This window comes from Hippocampus zosterae, chromosome 5 (assembly GCF_025434085.1).
Source record: "Hippocampus zosterae strain Florida chromosome 5, ASM2543408v3, whole genome shotgun sequence".
In the NCBI taxonomy this organism is placed as follows: Eukaryota; Metazoa; Chordata; class Actinopteri; order Syngnathiformes; family Syngnathidae; genus Hippocampus; species Hippocampus zosterae.
In genome coordinates this window covers 13,394,040-13,418,901 of record NC_067455.1, presented here as the reverse complement: position 1 = coordinate 13,418,901, position 24,862 = coordinate 13,394,040, and the positions used below count along the sequence as shown (strand labels likewise).

Genomic DNA, 24,862 nt, shown 5'->3' with positions numbered 1-24,862 from the left:
AATAGAACACTCATGAAATTGTATATTTTCTCAGGGTTTAGCTTTTAAAAATGAGTCATGTGTTTGCAGTTTCTCATAGCCCCACATTATAGATCACATTACACAGGCTGTTGCATGGGGGCGACGGTGGAGTCGGGGGGTGGGGGTGGGGGGGGGGGCCATGAGAGATGCTCTTGACACAGTTGGTTTATGTAATTGCCGTCGTGCTGTTACGGCATCTTCCAGTTGGCTTCCCTGGCAAGTTGAAAGCATGCTTCCTGAGTAACATCGCTGGCCTGATTACACACTTAAACCCCACACATGCAAACGCTGAGCCGACACAGCGAGGAGGCACACACTCTTCAATGTGTCTTCAAAAAACACAGTGTTTATGCGGCCTACCACTTGAACCCATCATGTCGGGTGTTCGTCATACTTGTAGAAAGCTGGTTCGAAGGCTGGATTTACACTGTGCTCAATTCCAATTGAGTGGGGATAACATTTTTAAAAGTGGTCGGTTAAATGTACAACTCATACAAAACAATAATACTGTAAATGAGAACATTAAAGAAGGTTGTTTTTCCCTTGTATAACTCTCCTCGTTGATTTAAATGCGGGTAGCCTCTAAATTACTTCATTGGCTGCTATCAAGCAGTGTTTTCCTTATTTAATGGTATATGCATGTCTTAGGTCCTCACGTTGAGTCGTCCACGCGTTTGCTGTGATTTTTTTTTTCCGACCACACGTGCTTCGTTGTAATTATTATTGACGCATTTGTAATTCATCTGCAGACTTGGGGAGATCTCAGCCTTAATTGTTGACAGGGTTTATTGGAATCTGAGTGTTTACGCTGCATTTGCAGATAACTTTATTGTCTCTGATTTTAGGAAATCATTTGTCCATGCATAATTCCGATCAGAAGATAGTCCGTTCTTTTTCCACTGCCTTGGCCTTATTTCTGAACTGGGCCACATGGAGAAAAGAACTGAACTGTCACTTAAATCGTGTAGCTTGAATCCATTTTAAAGAGAAAGTCAACACCCAAATTTTGTTTATGAGAACATGTTCTATGCGGCCCCACTAGTGTAAACCTGACATTCAGATTCATATTGCTTAATTGATTATTAATTGAGCAGTAAAATCCACTGTTTTTTTTGGTCCACCTCAAGGCGTGGTCTTTTTTTAAATGTGTGTATGTACAAGTGTTTACAGTTCGTTGTCTCTCAATGGGAAAGTCAACCCCTAAATGTTCTCTAGCAAATGGTCTATACGCCTTCACTAGTTAAACGCGGAATTCTGATTATTATTGCATTCATGGGATATGAGTGAAGCAGCAAAATCCACCTGTTTTTTGTCATATCAGGGGGCGGCCATTTTACCACTTGCCGCTGTTGCTCAGCGCTCAGGTAACGACCAATCATGGCTCAGCTTTAGAAAACAGGTGAGCCGTATCACAACATGCTATTGTCAAGATTGGGTTCTTTTGTGTTGACTTCCCCTTTTGGAGACTATACACACGAGCACCCTTCGCAGCCATATACCACTTTCATCACATCACATCTTTACAGTACACGAAGAGGGTACATTAGCATTGATTGCACCTTGAGAAATGAAAATGGACCACGACTGCGTCCTTTCTCCAAAAAGTACAATCACAGGACCTGAATTCGCTTTATGAAGAATCAAGCTTTTTTGCAAGAAAGCAGTCCAATGTCCATCAGATTTGACTTGACACAACATGGTAAGTGGGTCACCGGCTATTTCTTGTAAAACAAACAAACAAACAAGCAACCATTCTTCCTGTTTATGCCACCAGTAGCAGAAAGAAAGACATCTCACATGGGTTATCTTGACACATTTTGGCTTGCCTGTGTTTTCTACTCTGGGAAACACGACTGGTTTGTCCCAGAGAAAGTGAAGAAGGGGTGGAGAAAGCACCTTTCAGCACGCCTTTGTGGCTATATTTAAATATAGAATCTACATGTTTTTTGTGAATCACATGAAAGAAGCACTTTTATGAATCGTTTGACAAATACATCAATGCAAGAAGAGATCTTTCTGCTCGTCCACCTGTGAGAACAAAATGAAGACGCAAATAGAGAATGAGAGATTGCTCCACAACTCGGAGAAGGGGAATGGGGGGGGGGGGGGGCTGGCAGATCAAGACTCCATCTGCAGAGAGGGGAGTCAGGAGACATGCCTTCTGGCAGGAGCTGTAGAAGACAGCTGTGTTTGGTGTGGTATTTTTAAACGCATCAATGCTGCTCCAATCCCCGCGCCTCTCCTGACCTATTTTTAGCCAGGGCTGGCTATTGTTCTATTTCTGTCACCTGTGGGCCACGCAGTTGTTGATTCACATGCAAATGAGGCTCCCTCCCTCCCCAGCTTGCATCGCTTGCCTGTGTGAGGTGCTCAGTCCGCAGTACGCACGACTTTTGGCAAGTAACTCCGCTTAACATTTGCAGGCTCTCCTCCGACACAGTTACTGAGAAGAGAAGGCAGGCATAGGCAGGGAGCTTGACACGGCGTTAGTGTTTGGGTGCCGGCTGAAGGCAAAGCGCCCAGCAGAGAGTGTGCACGCTTTGCAGTGAGAGCGCTTGCCTCAGAGGAGGAGGCGGAGGCAGGCTGTTGTGGCGCTCGCTCCCCCCGGGTGGCCGAAGGGGTGGCTCTCTTGGTGACGGCGTGCGATGAGACCTGAGTGCTAAGTGGAGTATGCTGCAGACGATTTACGAGGGCGAGTCAAGTTTCTCCACAACAGACGGCCACGTTGGAGCCCGGCCGCTCCCCAACCACAGCAGGATGCACAACGTGAATAGCTCAGGTGATCGCAAGCGCACAGCCTTTCTGGTTCATCCACCTCGGCAATGTCAGCTTTTCTTTCCGTTTTTTTCCCCCACCTCCTTTATTTTTACTGCTCGCGCATTCCAGCTTCGCATCTCACACTCTCGTCCATCATCGGTGTACTTACTTCTTTCCCACTCTCTCGCCCCCTCTTACTCGCAACTGCGCGCCCAGCTAGTTTCTCTTTTTTTCCTCGTGCGAAGAACTCAGCTGGGCTTCGTGGTAGGATCAGGCACTTCTTCCCGAATCGAGGTATTTGCTCTCATAAATGCCGTTTACTGTACCGCGCTGCGTTTCGTAATCGGTCGCACTGCAACCGAAAAGTCGCCGTGAATGTTCTCATAGGAACAATACCAATAGGAAGTGTGCTGCCCCCTTTCCCGAGGTCTTGCCGGCCGAAGCGAATCACTGAGATGACGAAGGGGATGTTGTTTTCGTGTACTTTTTAGGGAAGTGGTAAACGTGTGATGGGAATGCTGAAGGGACAATTTCAAGGTTTCTCTCCGCAGATTTTTTTTTCTGTTCTATTTTTGGCTTCACATAAAATGGAAATGTACATGGATGACTCAGATGAGAATGACTATGCGATGAATGGAATGAGGTTGATTCAGGACTCACTTTGTCATGCGCATTTCGCTATTGTGAAAGGCTTGCTTGTCGATCGTCAAAAGTGACACAGGTGCTTCCCGACAAAGTTGAGATCGTGATTTTAGAGACTGTAACCTAGAATAGATTATGCGAATTTAGGTGGGACGCAAATAAGTTTCAGCATCATTTTGATTGAATGGTCACTGTGAATTTGGGTCTTAAAAAACAAGCATGACTTTGACTGCAGGCAAAACCCCGAGAGGCAGCGGGCCACACGAATTTAGAAAGAAGACGGGAGGATGACACATTCCATCTGTCAATAAATCATGTCGCGCGTCTTGTCCTCTCTGTGCGAGGCCTGTGTGGCAAACAACGGCTGCACAGAACGCCCGAATTCAACCTCCTTGCTTATTCTGTGGGTCAGCTATTCTTAGGTGAGTTATTTTCGGCTTATGGCATTAGCCTGCCAAGATTAGGCGTCTGTGCATTATCATTCCATCTTGGCATGCTCCTGATATAACAGGGCCTTGGAACATATATTAATAGTGAAAGTCCTTTGCCTGCTGTATTTGTTCTCTCTTTTATGGTAAATCGCTTGACACATTGACAAATATGCAGTCATTCATGAGATGTTTCTGAACAAGTCTCGATCGTCTCACTACTGAATTCAGGGATCATGTGCCGTGAATTGAAGTTAACGGAAATCTGTTCTCGAAAGCAAACAGCCATGCGTATGTATATAAAAAGCTATTTCATTCAAAGTAGATCACGTAAATAAAAGGACGTGTGTCAGTGACATCAGACAAAAGCTATGGGCTCTCAAACCAGGAAACTAATTAGCTGAGTGCAAATCCAAACCCACTTCAATAGGAACCTTGCAGACAATGACAGCCTATTTTACAAGTACCCTTGTGTGGCTCGTCTACCTTCATGTCCTCTCAAGATGTGTTTGAAGCGCCCGTGACACACATACACAACAACAATCAGAGTACTCATAAGAGATGAAACGTGAACTAATAGGTTATATAATTCTATTCTGTTGTTCTCGATTTTTGTTTGTGTGAATATGAGGAGGGAGCCTTGTGGATGCTCTTCTAGCTGTTGCTCATGGCATCAGTGTAATTAAGTTCCAGCGATTTATTAGGATCCAAATAATATTTTCTGCAAAGAAAGTGACATCTTTGCAGAAAACTTTGCTGTCACTTTTAGAGAACGATAACTTCAGAATGTCCATCATTATTCTTGCTATTAATACTTAATGCATGGGGGTTTTGTGTGTTGTTATTTGTTGGCGGCCAAACAAGAGACGGCAAGATTGCTGGCTCCAGCATGGTGATTTGGGTCACTTCTCTTTGTTAACAGATAGCCTTCGAGTCTGAAATCTGGCTCAGCGGCAAGGACGAGCAGGCGTCTTAAAAATAAAACGCCGTTTCCTGCTTTAGACTTGCCAGCTGCTCAAAATAACAAGGCACTTAATGAGAGATCCATTGCCACATTGCAGTCCCAAAGATCAGCTTATTCCCCCCCCCCCCCCCCCCCACCCCGAAGATCTTCTGTGTCTCTGTTTCTATTTTGATTGCCAGACGGGGAATTTAGCTCCGCAAACATCCATTCCAAATGCAGGCAACTTGCAAGACAAATCAAGCTATTAAGTGTAACTGCTGAAGCTACTTTGTAAGTCGTAAAAAAAGAAAAAAAAGATTCAAGCCAGCCAATATCAGGGCTCCTCAATAGCAATGCAACTGGTGAAACGGGAGTTCTATGAGTGTAAAGTTTTAGAAAGTTTTACATTTAAAAAAAAACAAAAACATATACTTATAGTGTTCATTGCTATGCTTCTTGAAAATGAGATGCAGTGGTGCAATTCACCGCACAATTGGTTTATGAGCAATTTTCAAATCTGAACAGTGCTTGCTAGGTGTTTTTCCCATGAGCTTACTACACGATTACACGTGATGGTGTTTGCACAGCAAGCGTCTTTGTTCAGTTGGAATAGTGTCAACTTCATTGAATGACATGAGGGCAAACTGAGGGTGTAAGAATAACTTTGTACTTTTTGTTCAGTGAATAATATTGCTGTGATGAATGGCTTCTTTGTCCTGTAAGCCATTTTATTCCGAGCAACCGTCTCAAATTAAGGCTGTAATTGTCACTCCAACCAAGAGCAAGGCTCAAGCAAGGCAAACCGGCAGGAGAGTAAACACTTTTAGGAACACCCAATCGCCGCTCGACTGGCCCTCTACAGGAGGAATTTGGCCATTGGGCAACGGGGTTCTTGTCTCTCCCTGGTGCTAAAAACACATTTGGGAGCTACCATTCATAAATATCTTGTTTACCAGTAGGTGGAGCATCAGTGCCGCCCTCCTAACATTAGGCGCACCATTCCAATCTAGAAAAAAGGTATTTGCATCAAGAATCACCATACCTAATATGACCCAAAGGTTACGTGAATGCTACATGGCGCTTTTATTTTTGCAAGTGTTGAATTAAGCTGGCGGCTTCACAAGTGTGACAGTCTTTCGCACATTGTCTATCTTAGGAGCATTTATATTTGGCCACAGTTACTGGTGGTTCGGTATTCATGTCTGCCTGCAGATTATTTTCGTTTGACAGAAGCTAAAGATTTCCGTTTCAGGCAGCAGTGCTGTACAGTGTGTGCTTTTAGCCCAAATGTCATTTGTTGTTGAATGAAGCACATCATCTGAAGAACGTTTGGAACTGTTCTCATGGCGAGATCAGGCAGTTGTGACCGATGTACATTGTCAATGCTCCATTTGGTACACTTGAATAATCACCATACCTTAAGGATCTCATTATTTTCCCTCAACTTTGCCGCTCCGCATTGCGCTATTCTTGTGGACAGTGGGCGGACCGGAATAGCACGGGCGCATGAGGTTGTTGTGGTTTCCTCAAGGGCCATTTCGTGCGGCCTCGGTTATCAAATATGGCCTTAAGCCTTCACACTCCCGCCTACACCTTCTTTCCTCAGTCAGAGAAATAGTCATAGAGGCTCAGCTTGATGCGCCGATCAAAGTGGTGATCCTTAATGTCATTCGCAGTCAGGGTAGAGAATGAAATATGAGATTAATTAAATATCACAGTGGCGAGTTCTCCCTGCCAGCAGGTGTTTTTGTGGCTATTTTTAGGTCCATTAGGCAGAAGTAGCTCTGACGGTGTCTGACTCACGGAGTCCTTGAATGGTTCACAGGTTCACGGCTGTCCCTGGAACAGCGCCCGTTACAGGACAATCCTTTGTCAAATACTGACATGCCAAGATGCATTTTCCTTGTCAACAAAGAGGAGTCTGATCCACAGGTACCCATTCATGTGCCTGCCGAGCTGGTGCCCTCCTCTGTCATTTCACTGAAGCTGTTTTTAGAACACCTGAGCCCAGGACTCCCCGCTGACTGCCTTCACTCTTTGAACCTCTTCTAAGACTAGTTATCACTCACTATTCGCTCTGCGCAATTTGTTTTTGTTTTACCGCGTTTCTCTCTGCTGGGGACTCCATCCTTTTATAAGAGCTGATATAAGAGACCACATGTCACATTGCCACAGTAGGCAGGAGATGACATGTGGCGAGGCTCTGTATCTGCAGGATGGGGTGTTTGTTGGGGAGCGGGGGGGGGGGGCATAATTACATACGTAGCTGGTGTTGCTATGACAGCAGCAAGTTAGGGTGTGGGGGTTGTGACAGACCAGGATTGCGCCACTTGCTTTTATGTTGCTATTTATATAATAAGCACCGCCACGTTTAAACGGAACAGTGGCAGTAAAATAATAATAATCATACACCTGCTGTGATGACAACTAAGGAGAAGGTGTTTCATTGACTAGTTTAAAATCGACTGTATGAATAATGAAAAATAAATGATGGCATAAAATTGTTACAATGCACTCCAAAAATGTCAAATGTGAGGTGTCAGTTTTCTGTGTGTGTGTGTGTATGTGTGTGCACGCGTGTGCGCGCCATCTCTTGCCTGGAGAACATTAAGGCAATAAATGCACTCAATAAATCGCCTTGTGGCTACAGGAATTTCAAGTAGGTTTGGATGTATCACTGGTGTCAAAAACCCTTTGCAGAATCCTGATCACCTTCATATATCAGTTTATTTTGGACATTTTATTCAAAGCAGATCAATCGTGATGTCTCACTGGTGATGTACAGTCTAGCTTGTCTTCATTGCAATCATCATCTTACAACGGCAGGATTCTATCAATTTCTTAGTTTTACGATTAAATTAATTTCATCAATTAAACAGCTGAAACAAGCAGGGAGTATATATATATATATATATTTTTACCAGTAAATGTTCGGTTAAATGAAATTATATGGAATATGGAATAGATAGTTATTTCTCGGTTAATTTTTTATTTTTTATTTTTTCTTCATGACATTGACTTATTTATGTAGGTTACGATAGCTTGTCTTTTTATTTTTTGTAATCTATTTCCCAAAATGTAAAAGAGGTCAAAATATTCAGTGGCAATATTGTGCTTGATATTTATTTTCACTTTCACACACAAATAAAAACGTACTTCAATGATAGTTCTTGTGAGGAATACGAAGACGAAGTAGTTTTGTTGTCTACTTTTTTAACTAGATATCATTTTCCACTACATACAGAGTTCGGAGCATGAAAGAAAACCCCGGTGTCTTTGTATCTGTCAATTACACAAAATGACCAAAATACTTCCCATTAACGTCAGCACTCATTAACAAAAGATCGCAGAAATGCCCCCATAAATGCCAATTCCATCCTTCAAAAAATATTTGCCTGAAAGGATTTATAAGCTACGTGATGTCTTGGGAGGGATGAGAAGAATGCCGTTTGTTTATTGAACAGGCAGAAGACGAAAAGATTCAAATAAATACTTGAAATATCCACTGTGAGCTCCGTGCCAAATGTCCACTGGGTCCTGAGTACAGCTGCTCCCAGTAGACTCTGCCGGATGTGATCCACTGTTTGTTTTTAGAAACGATTATAATTACAGGTTTGCATGAGAGAAAGCTGTGCCTTCGTGAGTCTCACTGTTTTCCTTCTCTTCCTCGCTCTCCATTATACTTGCTTATCCTTAATATACCGGTAGTTGTCTCGCTTTATTGTGACCCCCCGCAACCCCCCGCCACACCCCACCCCCTCTATAGCAGCACTGATGTACCCCCGACTGTGTCCCATGACGGGCACGTGTTCACTGTTTGACATTTAATATTTTTCTTTTCTTTATTCTCATCCTCTTGTTTTGGAATACAGTGGAGATTAAATCAGACGTACCACTGGTTGTGGAACCCGTATCTCCGTTAGACCTGCGCACAGATCTGAGGATGCTGGGGCCAGGCTCGGACCCGGGACTATGGGAGAGGCAGCTGCAGCAGGAGCTACTGCTCATCCAAAAGCAGCAGCAGATCCAAAAGCAGCTGCTCATCAGTGAGTTCCAGAAGCAGCATGAGAAGTTGACCCGTCAGCATCAGGCTCAGCTCCAGGAGCACCTCAAGGTGGGCACGGCACTTGCACACAGCACAGCAAGCACAACGCAGTGTGGTATAGTCCAGAAAGCTTTAAAATAGTAGAACTTTGAACATGAGGGAGAAAAAGATACAGCAGCTCAGCTATTCAGGGTATCCAGCATCAAGTATTACAGCACAGTGTGAGAAATGTTTTCACATGCAAGCATCAACTCATCCATCACTGCAAAATAGAAAAGCACAGTGAGCCCACCAAAACAGCTGCTATTTCCCAAAACATCAAGCACTATTCATTAGAGTTGCTTTCCTCATGCTTACCGCTGGGTCTGCTGCGCTCTCAGCTCCAACAGGAGCTCCACGTGATGAAACAGCAGCAGGAACTTGCAGAGAAGGAACTCCGTCTGGAGCAGCTACAGCAGCAAAACCAGCAGCACCAACACAACCAGCAGGAGAAAGAGCAGGAGAGGCACCGGCGAGAGCTGCACATTTCCAGCTTGAGTCTAAGGGCAAAAGAGCGCTCCAGAGAGAGTAAGAGCTTGACGAGGGAGAAAATTCAGATGAATCGAATACTTACTAAAAATAAACACAGTTGTTACTGTAATAAGATTAATAATAAAATCAATATTATTTAATAATAACAAAAATATTATTAATGGTAAATTATTCTTTTATAATTGATGTCAACTTTTAAACGGGTTTAAATGAGTAAAGTACAACAAAGCATATGGTGTAATATCATGATAATATTCTTGTGCTCATTGTAAAGTACATCACAAGAAATGAAATAAAAATTAGCCTCACCTACAGTACATAGACATAGACTACAAAACAATTTAATTTTAAAGTGTTTAACATATTGTCGTCATTGCATATGTGTTTTTTCTGACACTGTTTCAGATTTGAGAAGATCCCTGTAATTGTAAGGTGACGATTATAATGAAGACTATAATTAAAGCGATACAAATAGCTGAGGTTTCTCGGTGCAATTTAATCTTGGAATTCTGTTGAACATGTCTTTTAATAGAACAATGAGAATAGCATAGGAGCTAAGGTTTCATTTCTGTTTTTAAACTCTGTCTAATAATAGAAGATATGACTTATGACTTTGTCAGGTCAGGTAATTTGAAACGATGCCCTGGAACTGTCGGCCTCCAAGAGGGGTGTTCTTTTTTTTTTTTTTTTTGCAATCTAATGTTATGTTGGCCACTAGGGGGAGATCTTTCTACATGGCTCGAGACAGTCCTAGAGAAAGAAATCATTTTGTTAAAATGTTCATACGCTGCTCTGTTTACTTCACAAGTCATGTATCCTTAGGGTAACCCCAATCCTTGTTATTGCACCTTTTGGTCTCACAGGTGCAGTGGCCAGTACAGAGGTGAAACAGAAACTCCAAGAGTTTCTGTTGAGCAAATCAGCAAAGGACCCTGCCAGTAATGGAGGCACTCATTCATTCATCCACCACCCCAAGCTCTGGTACAGGTGACTACTTTTAGTCCTGGCTGTCTTATATAAAGGAGAAACCCTTTTGGGTTGTGCATTTACATCCCTACGACACATTGCACTCACTTGTGTTCTTTGTTGTTTTGTGTGGTCAGGTCCTCCCATCATACCTCTCTGGACCAAAGCTCTCCACCTCTGGGCGGCATGTCCCCGACATGTCATTACACGCTGCCGTCACCCGCTGATGGCAAGGATGACTTCCCCTTGAGGAAAACAGGTCTGCTCTTTTGCATTTGTGTGACACGCAGACAACACGTTGAAAAGCACTCATAGAACTCTACAGGAAGGCTCGTGCAAACTTTGTTGCAACTAACTATTCAGTGGCTTTTGTCAATTCCTATTCACTACACTGCACTTGGAGTCAAAAGTATATCATTGGACCTTTAATAGTAGATTGGCTCGTCACAAGGATGATACCTAATAAGGTATGATACCTACTGGCTTTCCAGCTTGTAAGCTACCGTATATTAATCAGTCCGTGGTTCAAAAAGAGAGAGAAAGTTATGATGTAGTCTAGTACAGTGATTCCCAACCAGTGTGCGGTGGCACATTAGTGTGCCGCGAGAGCTCTAACGGTGTGCCGCGGGAACGAATCAAAATTCACGTAATTGGTAAGAAAACTATTTATGAACAACAAATAATGTATCTTTGTCTGGTTATCTATGCCAGCAACTTACAGTGACAGCAAGAACAAATAAATGATCTTCTGTTAGATGGTAAAAAGTAGGAATATGGACAAATATGTCCTCTTTTTGTGACAATTTTGTTTGTTGGTGTGCCGTGCCATTTTTCAAACTTAAAAAAAAATGTGCCTTGGCTCAATAAAGGTTGGGAATCACTGGTCTAGTAAGTCTACATGAGTACAATTTTGAGGAACAAAAAGGATTGTCCCACTCTTTCCGACAGTGGGGGTTACTATTATGAAGATTCTTTTGACCCCTGTCAATCAAGAGTTCTGCCGAGCCATCAAGTGTTTCCTGGTTGCTGATGACCTACTAATAACATCAGTTCGTCACATTATGACCCCTCCCTCTCTCATCTCTCCAGGGCGCGCCACAAAACCTCTATGAGGACACTTGGATTCCTTCTTTAGTTGTTTCCATTTCATTATTCACTTTGAAATAATTTCACAGAAATATTGTTGTTGTTGTCAAATTAGTACCATGACTAATCATATGCTGTATGAGTAACTGTTAAAAGTAGTAATAAATGCAGTAATGGTTGCGGTCAAATCTTTTTCTGGGCTTTGGAAGCAATTTTGAATGGACACAGGTTCCCACCGAAAGGTAAAAAACTTGGGTTTAGTGGTCTAAAGCTTGAGGACTCCTTTGGGGGAAGGCTGTATAAATAAAAGGAATTCCCGTTCCTTAGTTTTCACAAGCAGAAGATTTAGCAAGCGCCCCCCAAAAAACCACCAACAAAAGAAAAACTCTGCTATGAGGTCACCAAATTACATTATGTTCTTTCCCCCTCAGTGTCGCTTTAATTACACTCCAAGACAATGGTACTTGTTGAGTAGAGTTAACTACAAGCCTGTCATGGTCTGCATATACCCAAATTAGACATTGCTCAGAGGAATTCTATCTTTTGAGATAAATGTAAAATGCAACAAAGGTCGTAATGAAAAACCATAGATACATAAAAGCGCGAGGAACTTGTAAAACTCAAAATAAAGAAATGCCTATCTATTTGCAGCCACAGAATGTGTTTAAGACCTGCTGTTTTTGGGGAAAAAAAAAGAAGAAAGAAAACCGTTCCAAAATCTTCAGTCTGCTCGAAAGTGAGCAAGGTGCGCGCCTCTCACACTGATATAACGACGGTACTTGTTGTTTCATGGATTCCTGAATCTATATGTGGTCATTTCCTGCTCAGTCTTTCCTCCCCCACTTCCTGTCTGTCTTCATTAGAGCCTTTTAAAAAGCGTGGCACGTGAGGTTGACACACAAAGGTGGTGTTGTTCCCAGCCACCGACTGCCACTGATGGCTGATTGGCAGGTGTTGCTGCGGTCCGCCTGGCAAAAGCAGGACGGACCTTGATTGTTTGTTGAAGAAAAGATAGCTCTCCCAAACAAGCTGGAGGTGACTCAAGTACTCCGTGTGAGACACCCGACTGCTTGCTTCAGCCAAAGGGCAAAGTTCATTGTTTGTTCTGGTAGAGCTACATCATCACATTTGTCTGAAATATGTATTTTGTCACACATACTTCTTTTCATAAGTCCTTGGGTCTTTTCCAAACCCAGTAAATGTCAACCCATTCCAAGTTTAACAGGAAATAAGTCAGTCGCCTGCCAAATAATAACATGTGACTGTTTTTTAAACGGCCACAGTGATGTGCTCTGACTTAAAAAAAGAAAAAGCACAGATTGTCATAACTAATAGGATTCCTGTATTATTTACTGAAAAGTTGAGTGCAATTTCCCTATATCGCTATAGATACAAAAGTGCAATAACTACAACCCGCTCAAAAAAAAAAAATCACAGATCTTGACCAGAATTGTGTTGTTTCTTCCTTGGCCGTTGCCATAAATAAGGATGTTAATGATGAACAGCGAAAGCAAAACTTAATACCACTTTCATATGCTGTAAATGGCAGCAAGCAGGAGATGAATGATTCTCTTCTCCAATTTTCACCCGAAGACTAATGAACCTATCTGCCTAAGTTTATCTTGTTTTACTGCCCTGGACAAGTCACGCAGTAAGTCTGCTGCAAGAATAAATGCAGCGCAGCAGGAAGAACTGTGCTCTTGACCCAATTGCCAACTCTGTACACGTCCCTTACATGCGTAAACTTCTCACTTGAACTGATGTGAAATATCCTTTATGGTACATAAGGATATTTGTTACAGTACCTTTAAGTCAAACGCATTATACTTCAACCTCCAGTTAGCTTACATTTTTCCAGCAAGACAGGAAATAGCAGTAATCTGTTCCAGAGGAGGAACCGCCTCCATTATAAAAACAAAACAAAACAAAAAAAGAAACTTGATGAACTGCGCAGACAATGTTTCATGGGCATCTTTGCGAGATGAATTACCCACTGCTAAAGCAATACTGTGTACTCATTATTAATTTTGAGAACATGAGGGCCTCTGGAGAGAGGGGGATTATTGCTTGGGTGTCGAGTCTATTTTTAAGACAGGACTAAATATAGTTCAAGTTCCGGTGTACATACCGTACTTATTATTGATGTCACCTTACTTATTTTAGTTGTGGCTTTATTTTATTGAGCAAGCAGAAAAGAGACACATGTACAAAACCATCTAATTTTATTTTCAGTTGTTAATCTTGTGAGGTGGCATTCGGAATAAGTAGGTATCACAAAAAAACACCAAAGAAAGTGGACTTATTTGTCGAGATAGTCACTGAATTGGATGCCTGTGTAGTTCTCAGGATTGTAGACAAAATTCCAAGTTATTCGGCCATCCGAGCCATCTGCACTTCCAGGCTGTCATAATTGCCTCCCGTATCTCAGAGCGTCGATGTGTTTTTGTGTTTGTCCATGGGGGCCAGTGAGAAAGTGTACTTTCTCATACTGCTGTCTGGCGTTCCCGTGGCGACCAATTGGCATGTGTTTGTTGGTGGCAGCAGTGTGTAAAAATAGAAAGCAATCAAGTCGGTGGGGCGTGAAGCAGATTCACAGAACTCCCGGCAGCCTTTTCTCCCTCCAATTCCTCTTTCAAGCCTCCTTTCTCCCCTTCTTTCATTCATCCTCAAACCCACAGGATTTGAGGTCCGCGCCACGTATTAGGGATGAGGCTTTGGCTGCTTTGACAAATGCCAGAAATAGCAACATCTGGCCCACTGTACCCCATCTACCCTCCAGTACTATCCCCATATCCATCCTCCCCCTGCGGCACTCCTCCGTCATGGCCCCCGCTTCCCCATGTTCAGCTGTATAGTCTGCACAATATACACACCAAAATAACTCTTTAAATATTGATTCACAAGCTGAATAATTAAAAAAAAGGCTGAGTGTTGTATAACAGGTTTACATAACTTCAATGCAGCAAGATGCCCATTTTATCTTGGGAGAATTTTGTTTCTACCTCTAGCTGTGTGGGTTAACAAGTCCAATGTCGGCTATAAAAGTCTACTTCTTCATTGCTTTGAAATTGCCAGTTTGAAAGCATTGGTACTGACAACAAATATTCTATCTATCTCGAGTATTACTAATTTTGATATACTTTATGCTCTGAAAAGCGTTGATAATAGCGGGTGAAAAGTCAAAAATTACTGCGTCTCACAGGAGAAATATTGGCTGTTCTATCACAGCTGATTGATTGGGTCTGGATCAGGTTAAGCTTAGCCGTTTAACACTGAGGAGTATATGGGTATTTCTGTTTTGCATTAGGACGTGGGAGGTGTTGGGGAGAGCCTGAACATCTGCCATGTTTTTGTGTTAGTTTAACTGTTGCTACTGTATCAGACTGTGGTCACTAGGGCGGCAGGTAGCGGCAGAATTTCACTTGGAGCTCAGCGTTTCACCAACTAATTTAGTCCAGATGACTTGGAAATAGCCCGGATCCTGAGTCATTTAATGGGTCCAAAAATGTTGGGAATTATTCTGGAAACCGACAATTGTTCAAGTGTAATCATATAATAAGTTGATTGATAGTCTCTATTTTATGATGCTTTCACACGTTCCATTCTATTGGCTGGATAAAAAAACACTGCTTGAGTTACTCACTTGGCTTGCGTTATTTTTCACCTTGAGGGAATGAACTGAGACTACTGTAAGATAAAGGTCCCCTCCCTATTTATGTATCTTTTTTCGTTTTTCTTTTTTTTTTTTTTAGCTTCCGAGCCCAATCTGAAGGTGCGTTCCAGACTGAAACAGAAAGTAGCTGAGAGGCGGAGCAGCCCCATGCTCAAGAGAAAAGATGGCAACCTCATGACACCTTACAAGAAGAGGGCACTGGAGCTAATGGGTATGACCAAGCTAAGGGTGGTTCGTCATTTTTTTTTTACAGCATACACAAACTGGCCACAAATTCAGACACCCCCCCAAAAATAAATAAAAATAACAGATAATATATTTTTTTTGGGGGGGGGGGGTATTTAACAATGTTTATTACTGTAGTTGTAGTTTGCTGAGTAGAAAGACATTACATCACACTGAGGGATGCGCGTCTTATTAATGAAACTGTAATAGAACATATTCAATGACAAACAATTGGAGGATGCCCTATAATACATTTTAAGTGGCAGGCCTTACATTTCCATTTTTCTCTGTAACGGAAGATTATTTTTGTTTAATATACAGTAACTCTTGTATTGGGCCTCATCAGATGTATGTAACAAAATTAGTCAGTTGTATTTGTGGTCAGAGGAGGTCATTACAGTAATCCCTCGCTATTTTGTTTTTTTGATAAATTTTCGTTTATTGCGGATTTTTTCAAACATATTCATAAAAAAATATATATATACAATATATTATTAGTATTTTTTTACATATACATGCAATAAACGAGGGATAACTGTACTTGGACATATTCCAAGTGTTTGTGTGATAGTGTACATGTGCATGAATACTTGCTAAACTCTTAAATGTTCTGTAGACTCTACGCCCACAAAAAGTGCCCCTGGCTCGGGCCCCAGCTCTCCCATCGGGGCGTCCAGTGCCTTGGGAGCAGAAAATGGACCTTCCTCTTTGCCTACCACCACAAAAACGGAGGTACATTGGCCCTGATGTCAGCATTGTCATTTATTTGCCAAATGAAGGAAACTTTGCAAATGCGGGTTTAAAAAAAAAAGTTTTAGTGAAGGGAAGTGAAAGTGTAGAATGCTTGGCTGCACTTCTGCTCACAGCTATAAAAACAGCCATTTGCCCTGTGTCTGTTCCACTCCAGTGAAAATGACTACCTGCACCGACATTAAAGAGGCACAGTTTGACCCGTGTGTCCGACTGCGCAAGGTTTACTTGTGTTAAAACAACATATTTTGCAGGAAATGTGAGTGTTTAACAGCAAACAACAACAACAGTTTGAATCCTGCTTGTTTTTTTATCGCTCACATTATTCCTCCAGATGTTCTGCACAATTACAACTGGAGTTTGGCTCAGAGTTTCACCGTTGGCTTGTCATTGTATTTCTGTCATTGGCTTGCCTTTGCGGCTCCTCAGAGGCATTTTTGTGATAGATTCAAGGATGAGCTCTGGCGCATGGATCCCCTTGGACTAAGCTCACAAAGAGGACCATTATAGCGGGTGGCAGATATGACACATCGACTTGCAATCTCAACAGAACAGCTGTGTTTTCCTGAACCATAGCTGTTGACTCTCGCGAGGACCTCCGGTGACAGAGAATGCAGAGACGCCCTGACATCGGGGCTTAGGGAGACAAACGAACTGTGTCGTTTAATTGAAATCCCAGGCGCTGGTAGCCAAAAAGACACCCACATGCGAGCAACATAAACACACAAGCTTGCTATTGTTTCAGTCCAAGCTACAGATCTCATGAAAGTCATTGGCCAAGAGTGGGGCTGCCTGTAGACCTCATGCCTGTTGCAAAAGCAATGCATGTTGATGCACCGTTACATTAGGTATCCTTTTTCAGAGGGAACGGGTCCCTCGGGTCGAATACGGCCCGGATATCCACATACAGGTCACTGAGTACTGGCAGGGGTCGCAAGGATAAACAAGGCTGTTCCGAGACCACATGCTGGTCCCCTTTTCTGCTGGGCGCAGGAAGTGTGCCCTAGTGGTGGTGTCCTTCTAGAGAGTGGGGACCAATGTTCCTTCTAATTTTCCATCCGTCTGAGCACAAACTCCCTGAGCATTTCTTGTGAGCAGCATCAGACATGGAAACGACGACCAAGCTAGTATCTATCACACCCGTCCAAAAACGCAGTCGTAACAAGGCACGTAATGTAGTATGCTATAAAAAAAATTGAATTACTTACACATCAAAATAGAAAATATAATCAAATGGAAATTTATGACACAAATAAAATTGGCCCATGTTTCTTTACGCACAGTGTCACATTTTGCATGATGGTAGTTGGAGGACCCCAAAAAGCAGGGAGGAATGGACTGACCAAGATGTACTGTATTTGACAAAAATACAAAAAGGAGTTCACTGGAAAAAAATTACTGAAGTACTCATAAAAAGTCCAGAAAATCACAAGAACCCCCCCCCAAAAAAACCTAAAAAACAAAAAAACTATGACAGAAAACAAAACATGACAGTGGCGCACAGACACTCACAATGATCCAACAAAGACTGACAGAACCCAGACAACTAAGTACAAGTAAAGTGGCAAGTGGACAAGTCCAGGTGTTTGTCGTTGTCACACAAAAGGTTGCGGGAGCTGATTGGTTAAACACAAGGTACACGGATGACGAGAACAGGTGGAGACAAAAAGGGCACATGAGGGAACACATCCAAATGTAACCGAAACAAAAACATAACGAGCCTCTCGTCTGTGGTGAGTATGAGTGAATGTGTCTCAATATATGCATCAAACTATCGTAGAACAACCGAGCGCGCACCCTCTGTGTCATCATGTGCACGGAGAGGGTGTGAGAAGTGCACAATTGCTCACGCGCGTAGCTAAGAGGGCACTTTGGCGGGGACCAACTTACATTTGATCCGCTGTGGATGAAGGAAGTGGGGCTGGAACACTACTTTGACAACTTTCAGTGAACTGCTGCAATCTGTGTGTTTCTAGCAAGTGAACGAGGATCTCTCTTTGATTGTGTCCTGTCTCATATAGCGATGGCCTTCACAGCCAAGGTTATTCCGACCAGAGAGCTCCGTGTCCGTGTTGAGTTTGTACACATCTCCATCCCTCCCCAATATCTCCTTTGGCCTTCCGACTGCGTCTTCACCTATGAGCGTAAGTATTTTGAGGTATCGGTAGTCAAATTGAATGCTTTTGCATCTTGAAAATCTGCCATCACTAGCTGTCCGCAGTAGCTGGATGTGTGACCACAGAAAGGCCATTGACCCCTGTGGCCCCCAAAGATTTTATCACCCGTTAGATAAATACTGTCTGGTGTGAAGCGTGCTCTTATCTCAAACCTCAGTTATCACTGCATTTTTAAAAAGCCTAAGTCTACTCAAGTACAACTCTTGATAACCCGCCACGTGATTTATCATTGTTCAGCTCTGGCACATTCCAAGCAGTCCTGCTCAACAACAGCAGTGACTTTTAAACATCAGCTGTTTCTTTTTTAATGCAATGTCATTGAGTGGTCATACTACAGCAGCAAATTATTCTATTCAACAAAACTATTCTGAGTCTTGCATTTGATATATGAAGTGAGTCACCACCAATATGTTCTCTTTTCAGGCGGCTGTAGGCCTGAAGGACAGATCATTGGAGAGCAAGCATGGACTGCCAGGGCATCTCCTGGGTCCTGTTCCTCTTCAGAATTGTCTGGACTCCAAAGTGAGCCCCAGTCACCAGGCTCTGCTCCAACACCTCCTCCAGAAGGAACAGATGAGACAGCAGAAGATGCTTTCCACCGGTAAGAACGTCGTACCTGAGAACAAACGTTGGATCGCAGTGTGTTGATGTACTAAACAAATACATTGGAAATTTAAGCCCAAACCTAAGATGTTTTGTTTGTTTGTTCACTTTGCCAAGGTGCAGGCTCCTTGCCATCCCACCCTCCATCCCCTCTGGCCATGAAGGATCGCACGTCCACCAGTCGGCCAAAACTACCCAAACATCGGCCCTTGAACAGAACCCAGTCAGCACCACTGCCCCAGAACACGCTGGCACAACTTGTCATCCAGCAGCAACACCAGCACTTCCTGGAGAAACAGAAACAATACCAACAGCAGGTCCATATAAATAAGGTTTGTCAATATGTATGACATGTGGCCCGGTGACCTAGTGGTTAGCGCGTCGACCTCACAGTGCAGAGGTACTGGGATCAATTCCAGCTCCGGCCTCCCTGTGTGGAGTCTGCATGTTCTCCCCGTGCCTGCGTGGGTTTTCTCCGGGTACTCGGTTCCCTCCCACATTCCAAAAACATGCATGGCAGACTGATTGAACACTCGAAAATAAATTGTCAGTAGTTGTGAGTATGAGCGTGAATGGCTGGCAACCGGTTCCGGGTGTCGCCCGCCTACTGCCCGAACACGGCTGGGATAGGCTCCAGCACGACCCCGCGACCCTTGTGAGGATCGGAGAATGAATGAATGAATAGATTTGATTCTGCATATTACTTTCTGTCAGTCATTTTCTTGGCCGGGTGAAGTCAAACTTATTTAAAGGAAACAAATTTTTGTTTGTTTGTTTTGAAAGATTCTGTGGCTGATGAAGTTTCCAGTCCTGACCTATCGTCAGTCTGTTCTTCACTGCTATTCCTCTGCTGTTAATTCGGCCACGCAATGAACTTCAAACGGGGGAAGAAATGCTTCCCCTGCACTAATTCTGTTATCATAGCTCAAGGCACCAGTGTTGTTCACATGCTAACACTGTGAAATTCAATTCAGCTAAGTTCAAATGGAGGAGGGAAAAAAAAACAGCATACATTTTGTTCCTCTGTGGCAATATTTGTCTTTCTGAAAGCTGGCCAAGGTCACCGCGCCAAGACACAAGAGAGTAATTATTCTGGTGAGGGACGCGTGTGAGGTGACCGACTCTGTGAAAGGCAGCATTGTGTGAGTTGCACTGATGTGTCCTAACACTGGGCCCTGAAGGAGGAATGGGAAACCACTGAGGAGGAAATAAAAAGCAAAAACTAGCTGCAGTGGTAACTGGTGTGAAGCTAACACGTGCATCTTATCACCATCTCTCTTTGAAACTTTATGAGTAAGGCATATATTACAGATTTCTTTTCGTAGAATGTGTCATGATCCTTGTTTCTTCCAAAAGTGGCTTCCGGTCAAGTAGATGCTAGGCTTCAATCATCACAGGGGTAGACCACTCCCCTTAAATAGACTCTTACTTTTCCCCTTCACCTTAGAGAGACTATTTGAACTCGGTTGCTATCCAAGACACATGTACAGAGGCTTGGGAACAGTCTCTCGAATAAATTAAAGTGATTTGAAGATGATCTTATGTTGTGTGGAGACTGTGCTTGCTTTTGAGTTGGAGCAGTCCAATTTGCTCCACATTGTTGAAATGCAACCAGAACTATTTTTGATTTTGTTTTAAACTCAGTTTGACCTGACAAATACTATAAGATTTCACTGAAACATTATTATTTACTCATGGAATGAGATCTCAAAATATAGACATTTAAGACCATAATTATTCAGTAGCTTGGGCAAATTTGGAATTAAACACCATTTTTTTCCAGCTGCAATTGCCCCAAGAAAGTTACAGAAGAGGCTCTGTCAGAAATATGCTAAGTGTTTTTTTTTGTGCTTTTGGCTATCGCTTTACCACTTTCTAGGCACTCGAAGCACATTAACACTCTCTCTTCGTTCACCTATTCACAAGGCAGCTTCAGGAGCAACTGGGGTTACGGTATCTTGCTCAAGGATACTTGGCATGGTCACTGGGGATCAGGACCAAACCCCCACACACTGGGAGACGACCACTTTAGCACCTGAACCATGTTGCCCTATGAACAAAATTGTTGCTGTTCCCTGATCTAATGAAGAAAAAAAAATCTTGCAGTATTCTGAATTTCTAGAACATTCTAAAGTATGCCAACTCTACATTTAACCCATTTGATAATCCTGTACAGTACTAACAAAACAGGCACAATAACACTTCACCTTTATGAGGCCCCCAGCCCTCACTGCAGTTGAGTAAATAACCATCATCCACGTTACGAAGCAAAAACGCATATATATTTCCCAACCTTTATTGAGCCAAAGCACTTGTTTTACATTGAAGAAAACCACTAAATAAAAATGTCACAAAAAGTATGAATGATGAGGATGACGATGACATGATCTTATCTCGAACCTGCACATTTGCTTCGTGTGAGATCTGTGTCTGTGCAACATATAAATAATTTTGGACAAATTCAGTCAACTTTCAAAATTGGAATCACTGATGTATATGAAGCCCTATGAAGGTGATTTTCCATCAAAAGAACGTCCCGTGAGCGAGCTGGGCCGTGATCATCCGGCCCAATGAGATCGCCGGGCAAAGCCACTTAAAGCGCAGGTTATAAATGGCCACTAATCAGGGATGAGCCCTGAGTGTTTACAGCGAAGGATCAGTGAAACATTGCCCTAATTAATTTCCCAGTAGGCTTGTCAGGGGTGGTTGTTTTTTCACATCCTCCGGTGCCTGCTACAGTAGCGGACAGCAATGGAAATTTACAAGAGATTAGGCTTTTGGGAAAAGTCTGCATGTGTTTACAAAGGCTGAGCTAAACAGGCTAATTCTGGTAAATCGAGGTATTTATAAAAGGCCTCCCAACTGCAGATAATTTGGTTAGCAGGCACTTCTCGCTGTTGACTGTAGAGCCCCCTTCCGGTGGAACTATTGAACAAATTAATTTCCAAACATCCACTCATAATACATATAAGTAAAATGAACTCACCCTAAAGCCTTTATTAACTCTAGGAACATCTTAACATTCTTAACTGTCATACAAGATTAAAGAGAAGTTAACCACTGTAAAGTAAGACAAAAATTGTAGATAATTGATCACAAATTGTAGTGCTCAAATTATACTGAGTAGCCAGACACTTTCTCATGTTATAATCAGTTCGATTTTTGGCTCTATGGCTATTGTAGCAATTTTCCTCTCGTCACCACAAAACTGTAAAGAAGCCAAAGAAAAGCAAAACCCACTTGAGAAGTTTTCGATGTTTACTGAGCTCAAGTCTCGCCAGCTTGTCTGACACCGATTGATCAGTTGAATTAAGAGAAATATTTGTTTGACTTCTGAGAAATATTTTTCCAGAAAATTGGCATTGAAATTCAAATTTGACAAAATGTTGGTCATTTGACTGGGGTTTCCACTGTATGGGAGTTAGCGCAATCATATGTGCAGAATACAATTTGCACATTCTTGTCCAAATGTACATTTATTCTCATTTTATTTCTTAAACCTCTGCTGTTTGGGATGTAACCCCCCAACCCCACACACACAGACACAAAATTTAACTTGTCAGAATTTGTTTTTCTATCCCTATAAAAAGGGACATGATAAGTCGTAAATGGGACAGTTTGAGGTTAGCCAAGCAGGCTAGTGTGGTGGTTGGTGGCTATGCATTGCCAAACACCCCTGTAAATTTGAATGCAAGTGCGAGTGGGTTATGTGCAATTAGTGAGTGACCCCATACCAAGTGACTAAATCCCATAAGTCCATCTATGGAGAGATGGTTGTGAATCGATATTGTGTATATTTTCATTACTTGATATCATTACTTGAAGAATCGTGACGGTTTATTTATTTATTTAACTTCTCCTAATTGCATGCCTACAATGGCTGCTGCATGGAAAATGAAGTCCTTCTTAATGTCACTGTGTTCTGCAGCTGCTGTCCAAGTCCATTGAGCAGTTACGTCAGCCTAGCACGCACCTGCAGGAGTCCGAGGAGGAGCAGGACGAGCTTCCGCACCAAGAGCTGCCGGAGCGCATGCAGGAGGACAGGCTGCCCCCCGGAGGAGTCATCCGGAAGCACACGCTGGGCAGCTGCAGCAGCGGCAGCAGCAGCGGCGGCTCCAGCGTGGAGCTCCCTGACACACACTACGGGGTCATCAAGGTGAAGGAGGAACCCCCGGATAGCGAGGACGAGGGCTTGGAGGTGGCGAGGAGCACCTATCTTCACCAGGTCAAAGGGAGGCTGGTGATACGAGCCATGATCTGAGGATTACGGGGAGCACGTCGTACACTCCAACATTCGCAGAAAAACAAACAGCACATCCATGTCGTGTACACTCACATGTACACACATACATTCACATACACACATATACACGAACACACACGGCGGCACTGTAGGCCCTTCCTGGTCGCAGCAGCAAAAGAGCCCTTTTCTACTCATTTTCTGCCTGTGCATCACTCCCTTTGAGACGCTATCCGTGTTCCTCATGTCGTAAATATGTAGGCTACATTGTTGTGTACATAATACGAAGACATACGAGCTGCTTATGGTCGTTTGGAGTCTGCTTGGCTGACACAAGATGATGTACATGCCCAATGTACATGTACTGTGGATTTAGCATCATAGTCTTCAGCATCTCTAAGGGACTGGTTAAGCAGGTGCACGGTGCGGATGAGCCAACTCGCGCTCCCACCATGCACATTGTCACCACTAAATGCTCCCCTAGCACTGAATATTATCATGAATCTTTGCAGTGTGTTTAAGGGATGAGGGGGGCGGGGGGAACCTGTACCTACTCTATTATTCTGGAAAATCTACATTGATATTCCCTCTTAAAAGTTGAACATCTGTCTGAGCCAGAATGTACTTTTTTACATGCTGACACGAAACGAATCCCCCATGTTGACTGATGTCGACGGAATACGGTCCACTGCTCGGATTGCAGTTTTTAGGATAAAGCACTAAAACCCCCACCACCCCCAACTCGGGTGTACATGCATCACCCAACACTCTCTCTAGCATTCTGTCTCCGTCTAGTCCCAGTGTTAGCTGAGCTCTACTCCCTGCGGGTCCAAATCAAAAAGCTCCTGCCCAGCTTTCAGCAAAGGAGTAAGAGCGAGCGAGAGGGCCGGGCAGGAAATGCCTTTTAGAAGCCAGGAGTTGGAGTGATTCATGTGTGCAGGAATGTTTGCGAGAGAGGAGGGCCTTGGCTTGGACTAAGCAAGGAGTCGAAGGGGCCAGGCTTCACAATTGATTTACTGTCAAGGCGAATTACAAAGTGAGTGGGGATACGGTCAAGGGAGTCTTATATATGTGAGATGGCTTCCTCTCTTTTCCCCAGTGACATGCTTACCTCAACATGCAGGTTTGATGTAACGCATAAAGAAAACAAAAAAACCCAAGATGGGACCTTGATTTATTTATTTATTTTCTCTCTCTCATTTGATCCCATTTCCCATGAAAGTGCCCATTGCCACATGTATAGTCTGACTTAAAAGTGATGAGTCTGATGTATTGGATAGCTGTCAACCGTCCCGTTCCATTTGTACCGTCGACGACATGTAAAACTGCTGGTGAGAGTCTGTCTTTGGATCCACGTGAGCTGTCTGTCTTATGAACTGTACATGTCACCTTGTCCAGTTTTTATCGTGCTAGGTTAAGTAAATACCATCAGAACAACGTGAGTCCTGTTCTCTTGCCTCTTTGATTTAACTGTGATGAGGAGAGAATTGGGTGTGCAATGTCAAAAGGGGGTAGGGGTATGCTTTTTCCTTTTTGTTGTTGTTCTTTTGCATTTGGTCTTTTTCTCTTTCGCCTTGTGTGACACCTTTTTTTTAAATAAACAACTAAAAGTAACTTACCTTCGAAGTTCTTGCATCTTTGCAGATTACTTTTGGAACTTAGTCTGGAAAGACTTGGAAGCTCACATGTTTAACACTGACTAAAAAATAAATACATTCCCAAACACACTTAAGTTAGCACACGTACCTTTCTGAAGAAGTATTTTCTGTTGAATT

General features: G+C 43.0%; 1 protein-coding gene across 4 annotated transcripts; it reads left to right on the top strand.

Annotated features, from left to right (window-relative positions):
* Positions 1-2,200: 2,200 nt before the first annotated feature.
* hdac9b (histone deacetylase 9b) lies at positions 2,201-24,706 on the top strand. Of its 4 annotated transcripts, none has more exons than XM_052064474.1 (11): positions 2,201-2,800; positions 8,664-8,905; positions 9,217-9,403; positions 10,231-10,354; positions 10,471-10,592; positions 15,172-15,303; positions 15,934-16,049; positions 18,089-18,211; positions 18,668-18,845; positions 18,971-19,179; positions 22,776-24,706. In XM_052064474.1, exons 1-11 carry the CDS (start codon positions 2,692-2,694, stop codon positions 23,106-23,108), a joined length of 1,875 nt encoding a protein of 624 aa, XP_051920434.1. In that variant the 5' UTR covers positions 2,201-2,691; the 3' UTR covers positions 23,109-24,706. The 4 variants fall into 4 exon arrangements, with proteins under 4 accessions (XP_051920434.1, XP_051920433.1, XP_051920431.1 ...); XM_052064473.1 differs by having other exon boundaries at positions 2,204-2,800; positions 18,965-19,179; XM_052064471.1 differs by lacking the exon at positions 2,201-2,800 and adding an exon at positions 2,848-3,072 and having other exon boundaries at positions 9,217-9,410; positions 10,229-10,354; positions 18,965-19,179.
* The last annotated feature ends 156 nt before the right edge of the window (positions 24,707-24,862 follow it).